General features: G+C 45.7%; 1 protein-coding gene across 1 annotated transcript; it reads right to left on the bottom strand.

Annotated features, from left to right (window-relative positions):
* Positions 1-3,558: 3,558 nt before the first annotated feature.
* Positions 3,559-6,911, bottom strand: LOC130370170 (mannose-P-dolichol utilization defect 1 protein-like). The gene is made up of 7 exons (XM_056575882.1): positions 6,741-6,911; positions 6,174-6,239; positions 5,680-5,812; positions 5,441-5,526; positions 4,601-4,719; positions 3,856-3,966; positions 3,559-3,718 (listed from the first exon to the last, which is right to left on the bottom strand). The coding sequence occupies exons 1-7, from the start codon at positions 6,865-6,867 to the stop codon at positions 3,596-3,598; spliced, it is 765 nt and encodes a 254-aa protein (XP_056431857.1). The 5' UTR covers positions 6,868-6,911; the 3' UTR covers positions 3,559-3,595.
* Positions 6,912-7,020: the final 109 nt, after the last annotated feature.

Raw genomic sequence — 7,020 nt, 5'->3', positions numbered from 1 at the left:
ATCTCGCGATGTAACGATAAAAGTCCTGAGAGACCGCGAACACACAACAAAAACAAAGTTGCCTCGTGAAGTTGGTATACCAAACGGATGAAAAGAATGTCGGACGCTTTCATGCTGTTATCATGGGCTTTGTGTGTGTCTCGTGTTTGTGTGTGTGTGTGTGTCTTGGTGTGTGTGTGTCTCGGTGTGTGTGTGTTTGTACCAGTGTGTGTGTGTGTGTGTGTGTGTGTGTGTGTGTGTGTGTGTGTGTGTGTGTGTGTGTGTGTCTCGGTCTATGTGTGTGTGTGTGTGTCTCGGTGTGTGTGTGTGTGTCTGTGTGTCTCGGTGTGTGTGTGTGTGTGTGTGTGCGCGTGTGCGTGCTCTGGAACTGCAGGATGTGGATGAGGCTGATTACCACAGGCCCACACGTGAGACAGATCGGGGGGGCGATTAGGGGGAACGCCGAAGGTGAAATCACTGCGGAGCATCAGCCAAACATTCCCACCCAGCAGCGCGTCCATGTTCAGGGCTCGAGCTGTGCTGCGCTCGCTCCTCTGGTGGGCGTGGAAAAGCCCACCTTAGTGGATGGACGATCCTATTTATGTTATCACATGGTTCAGATACATATTTATGCAAAATTGGTGACGATGAGTCACGACGAAAACGATAATCAAACGGCTATCAGATCAGTCCGGGGTGTAGGCTTATTTGGGGATAGGCATGCGTAAAAACAATAATGTGCAAAGATAAGACCAGACCCGCGACTATTGCGCAAACCACAGCCACCGCTTACACCACCACCACCACCACCAACACCACTGCCCCAACCGTCCACCACCACCCCAACCCCCAATATCAAAACCACCGCCACCACTACCACCACTACACCGACCCAATACCACCACCGCCCGACCCAAACCTCCACCCCACCACCCAACTACCCCCACCACCTCGACGACAGCCCCATCACAACTGCCACGACCACCTGACCTCCACCTCCACCACCGTCTGTGGCGGTTCACTTCAGCCCTATAATGAGACACACCGACACACACAGCCAGATTCACATGAATGCCGCTGCATGGACTCCCCATCCCAAAACAAAACCCTGTTATGTTGCTCAGGCCAGGTTCTGCCACTCCCTCTGAGCAACAGGCCCCTCATTAGGACCCAGGGAAGACCTCCCAAGATGGCGAGTCGCAGGTGATACGACGCCCGTAACGAACTCCACAATCGCCGGCCAACATCTATAGGCCACGCCCCCCCCCCCACACACACACACCAACAGATAAGACTGAGTTGCGTTTTTTTGCGTTTTTTTTCCTCCACAACCCCAAACCACCCCTGCCTCACCCACCCTCTGTGTGCCAGTGCCCATTTAACAAGCCCCCCAACCCCCAGCACCCCCCCCCCCCACCCCATTCAAGCCCCCCAGCTGCGTGTGAACTAAAGACGCACCATTCACTTTCTTTTTGTCTCTCGCTGCTTATTTCTGTCTTTCTTCTTTTAAGCTCTAATGGGTAGAAGTACCCATAACATATCTTAAAGGTAATAAAAATCGTATTTATAAATTCGTTCGAATCTGAACACAATCAGCAGCACCCACCCAGCCCTCTATTCCGTTAATTTATATAATATGTTAATGTTTAAAAACTTTATAACGCAGTTAAATATAATGCGTCTCCGTTGAAACAAGGCTAAGTGCGTGAGAGCTAATTTTTTTCAATTGACTAAAAAATGTTGTGTTATAAATAGGCCTATCTCTTCGTCCGCCGCAGTGCCAACCAGCGTCTAATTGGAAAATATGCGTTTGTTAAATTTTCGTGACCATTTTAGTAACACATTAGAGAGAGGGGGGCGGGGGGTCTATTCAGGAAAGGAAGAGAAAGGAATAACAAAAGAAACAAAGAAAAAAAGGCTTTTGATGGACATATTTACTGATAAATAACATCGTGCTTTAAAAAGGGGCACGAGAATCGAAGGACTAAATATAAATGTTTTAAAAAAGAAAGAAAAACGACTTATGAGAAAATACTTATTTTAAATTAAGTATTTTATTTTCGTCCACTAGTCCAAAGTTTCACCAGTGAACCAATATTCTCGGTATATATGGGCCAAACCTTTCCAGCGCAGAAACTTCTACAGTTCTACAGCACATGTAAGTTAAAGTGTGTCTCCCTCTAGGGGGCATCAATAGGAATCACATGTCAGTAAACTACTGACCCCTCAAGAAACTAAGGCAAGGCAACTTTATTTATGTAGCACTTTTCATACACAAGGCAGACTCAACTAAGATAAAAATAACTGACATATTTTAAATCAACTGGAATAAACAGCACTCTGAGACATATTTCCATCAGCACATATCTTTTTTTAATAAGTGAACATGAAACCAAAAAAATAAATGTATCTTAAACGGCAACATAGTCCACAGTAGCTCAAGACACCCAAACCCTTTTCCCAAATGTATCATGCATGCCCTTTTTAGAATATGTTCAAATACATTTCACAATGTATCTAGTGTATGGGATTAATCAACTGTTTTAGAATCATCTTTTTTCATTTCAGCATATGGAACAGCAGCGATTGAAAAATGATTACATTAATACTATACAGACTTTATTATTGCTACAACTTATAGGGCCGTCTCCATTTGATTCATTGTCTGTTTAATCAATTAATCAAACCGTTAACGGTATGAGCTACAGTTTGCACCGTTGTGTCGAGAGAATATTTCTTATCAATGGTTGAACACGTCTTTTGGCACACACACACACACACACACACACACACACACACACACACACACACACACACACACACACACACACACACACACACACACACACAGTTCCACCAGCTCACACACGGGTGCCACATTGTTTTCATGCAACAGAGTGCAAATTAGCATTAAAACAATAACTAAATCGAAAGTCCTGTCCCAGAAGAAACACACTCACTCAAATAATCCCCTTCACACTTCTAGATCAAATCAGTTCTGTGTGACATGGATAAGAGACCGGCTTGAACAACACTCAATGAAAGGTCCACTAGTGGATGACAGTAAAATGATAATCTCAAAAAAATCGCAAAAAAATACTACAACTAATATAATAATACGTTGGAAGGGACTGTAGTAACCTGGGATTGTGGTGAACTGGAATGGACACCCTTGGAATGCGTCACTTTGCACGAGAGCCAACTCAAAACATCAAGGTCCCTGGTGTGGACTTGCCCTTAGAGACATTAAGGGATGGTCTCTCTCCATGCCTCGGACCACATTGAACCAGAAGTCAATCTGGATCACAGGCATGCAAGTGTGTTCAGGCGGAAGTCAATATAACAAACCTCAGACCATAGACCTGTTTGCCATGTCAATTAAAAACCCGTACTAGCCTTCAGTATGTGTGTGCGTGTGTGTTTTTGTGTGTCGTCTACAGCAAAGCCTGATATAACAAACACGCCCCACCAGACAAATGAATAGTCTGAGACCCACGCATCAAAGGTGATGGAATCCCCCCCCCCCCCCCCCCCCCCCCCCCCCCCCCCCCCCCCCCCCCCCACCACCCATCTCCCCTCTCCTGTAGGGTCACTTCCTGCCACATCCTGCCACTTCCTACTCGCTCTTCTTCTTCTGCTTGGAGCCGCTGTTCCAGTAGTAGATCAACTGGAGGGCGAGGATGCCGTTGCAGGTAGAGGATATGACATAGGTAAGAGCCATCAGGTTGTCTCCGGTTTCCTGCGTGTTGGAAGACATCATTTGTTTACGTCACATTAAGATCATAATAGTTGTAGAACGCGCGCGCACACACACACACACACAGACACAGACACACACACACACACACACACACACACACACACACACACACACACCTGGATGGAGGTGAAGATGCGCGCGAGGGATCCGGCGAAGAGCAGGAAGACCGAGATGGCCGACAGCTGTCCGGTGTGTCCGTTGCGGTAGTTAGTGGCGGCCTGGAGCAACTGAGGAGAGAGAGAACCGGGTCGTATACGCATCGTTAAATGCCAGTGAGGTCGGCGGGTCGTTGGGTAAGGAGGTAGAACAGTGAAGATGCCAAACTAAAAAAAAGATCTTGATGAGAAAAAGTCAAAGTCAGTTTTATTGTCAATTACAAAAGACGCACAAGACAAATAGAAGAACCGACATTTTGTTTGTCTCTGACCCGCGGTGCACAAAGTATGAAGGGTCAAATCAAATAAGATAAGTAATATTTACAATAAATAAATTTTAAAAAAAAGGACCGACTACACAAGCCTCATATTGTGTTGGATTGAGAAAGACTAACACTCACCACGCAGTTCTGTGTAGGAACACACATAAGCTCTGTGAGGACATCCCTACAGGAAGTGATGTGGACATTGTAACATAATCTGATGAAGTCAAATGTTACGGCATCGTTCGGCCGAACCCACAATGACAAAATATCGACATTTACATCAGAGAAATACAATCCGGCTTGCCTTTGCCGACACCCCAGCGTAGCGTACGAACGTACGGCCTCATTTACCGTGGCACTAACTGGTGACGTCACCCCCCCCCCCCCCCCCCCCCCCCCCCCACTCAAACACACGCCCTCCCCTTGCTCGAGGGACCTACCCTCCCGATGATGACGGCGGGCACGTTGGAGGCCTGCATGGTCGTCACCATGGACGCGGGCATGGCGGGGGAGAGCACCGCCGCCAGCACGCTGAAGTACACCGCCACGAAGAGGAGGCCTGGGAGAGGAGGGACGAGTGACTCCTCCACACGTCACACACACACACGTGGTGGCCGTTTGAATCTCATGCCCCGTTTAAAGGTGACGTACAAGCCGTTTTGAAATTCGGCCTCTTCTGACATCACAGGTGGGCGTGTCCACCTAGATGTGTGCCGGATAGATGAGCGACGTTTGCTACAGTCCACTGGGTAGGCTGGTAGACCGATCTATCCAGCACACGTCTAGTTGGACACGCTCCCACTTGTGATGTCAGAAGAGGCAGCTTTCCAAAACAGCTTGAAAGGGCTAATCACACTCACACCTGGTGGTATAATGTGTCATGCTAGGATTTGACCCTGGTTACGCCTGTGATGCAAGGACGAATGAGAAAAGCTTGACGCTATGGGGGAGCTTTTTATTCTTTCTTTCTTTCTGACATGGTTCTGTGCTGATTGATGTATTTAGTCGGACTCCACTGATGGAAAACGACACATTTGTCGTAAGGTTCCAATTAATTCCAGCCTGCTCCTAACTCTAGTCTTATTAATTGAAGGAGACTTAATGATACGCCTAATTAAGTCTCATTAAAAAGATGTGCATTTCTGAATAAGCCTGAATGTGCATAATAATATGAATAATAATTATAAGACAGACATGCGATATTGATGACATGTACTGCGGTCTTTCTTCCAGCACAACGCTCCAGAAGATTCTAGCTTTGGGATGAAGTAGGCCCGTACCTCTCGCGGTTTTCCCGCCATAGTGCTGAATCAGGAAACCAATGGCGACGGTCTGCAACATGAGGAAGAGTGCCTCGCCCCAGGCACTGCAGTACGGACACAACGTGTGACCCAAAGAACCACACGCACACACACACAACATGGCAAATTTTCCTCTTTAGTCCCTCGCAGGTTGATATCTTAAAATCAACCTAACCGGGATGAATTTGGATTACGTGTTGGATGTTCTAGTGTTCCACCTGAAGGGGAAATTGTTGCTGATGCTGTAGGCCATGGTGCCCGTGATGGCCAGCAGTTCCAGCAGCACAGAGTGGAAGCTCATCCCCTCTGCACTCTTCGCCCCCATGAGCTTCAGAATCTGGGGTAACTTTACTGTGGAACAGAATCCCCATCACACACACAAACACACACACAGGAGAACGGGAAGGGAAATCATTAGAACATCCTTCCTCTCTGGGAAGGATGTTTACACTATGATACAATAACACAGTCGATTCTAGGATTATTCGACTTAATCCTCACATAGGAAAATCGATACAAATGTAATCCTTAGTCAAAATCGCCACACTAGTAAATAGTTTTACCAAACACTGAAACAAATATAAAGAAATAGTTTTGCACATTTTGCTCATATGAGCGTGGGACTTTGAATACCGTAGCCTACAGATATGGCATAACTTTGCATAAAGAGAGAGAAAGAAGGAGGCACGGAGTGAGAGGGAATGACACCTACCCATCAGTGATCCCAGGATGATTCCGATGCCTAACCCTTTGCTGAGAACTATCTTCAGACATGGCACTGTGGACGTATACAACAACACTCAAATCAGATCATCACATTGACTCTCCCTAGCCGAGTTCTGATTAAGTATGATAAATTAAAGTCTAAATTAAACAGGAGCCCCTCCCAGTTACTAGTGTTCTATCAACCCTTAACTCTATCAGTTATAAGATGGGATTTTATTGATCACCTTATTAAATTCTGATCAATCAGCGTTGACTAAAGACATGTCCTTGTAACGTATAGGATATGAGTTATTTGTGATGTTACTGATTTCGAACGTAATATTTAATGAGGTCAAATATAAAGTACATTTTTTTCAAATTAGCCAATAAATAGTCAAGTAGTATCCTGAGCGCTGTAATTATGCTGATATGCAAATTTCGTTGACCATCCAATCACGTAGTGCCCGGTGTATAACTCCGCCCACTGAACTTCATCCTCTTCAACGTAAACGATCGCCTGTACTTTTATTACAGATCATTTTTATTACGCATTACGTGACAATCGCCAACTTACCATCTAGAAAGTTGAAATCTAAGAAGAAAGAGTCGTAACATGATTCTGGCATGAAGTATGTGAGCAGAACTCCCTTCAGCGGCTCCATAACAGAGGTTCCCTTTTCCATAACTGTTTTGGCCGCCATTGTTGTCAGTGGAAGTGACGTAGCCCGAGCCGAGTTCACCAACTATTGCGGCTCTACCAGCGCAAATTACCGGCGCAAAGGTTCCTGATATATATCTTTATTCAAACCACATTCATTATTTTTTCAAGAGAGATAATAAAGACAATAATAAAA

The sequence above is a fragment of the Gadus chalcogrammus genome, chromosome 17, assembly GCF_026213295.1.
Source record: "Gadus chalcogrammus isolate NIFS_2021 chromosome 17, NIFS_Gcha_1.0, whole genome shotgun sequence".
In the NCBI taxonomy this organism is placed as follows: Eukaryota; Metazoa; Chordata; class Actinopteri; order Gadiformes; family Gadidae; genus Gadus; species Gadus chalcogrammus.
Note: the sequence above shows the minus strand (reverse complement) of the source record. Positions and strands in the feature narration are given on the sequence as shown.

Excerpts from the sequence above, each read along its gene's own strand:
- LOC130370170 (XM_056575882.1), bottom strand. The coding sequence starts at position 6,867 with ATGGCGGCCAAAACAGTTATGGAAAAGGGAACCTCTGTTATGGAGCCG. Across the intron at positions 5,813-6,173 it reads CATCCTGGGATCACTGATGG|TAAAGTTACCCCAGATTCTG; the intron begins GTAGGTGTCATT and ends TCTGTTCCACAG. Across the intron at positions 3,719-3,855 it reads GCATCTTCACCTCCATCCAG|GAAACCGGAGACAACCTGAT; the intron begins GTGTGTGTGTGT and ends TCCAACACGCAG.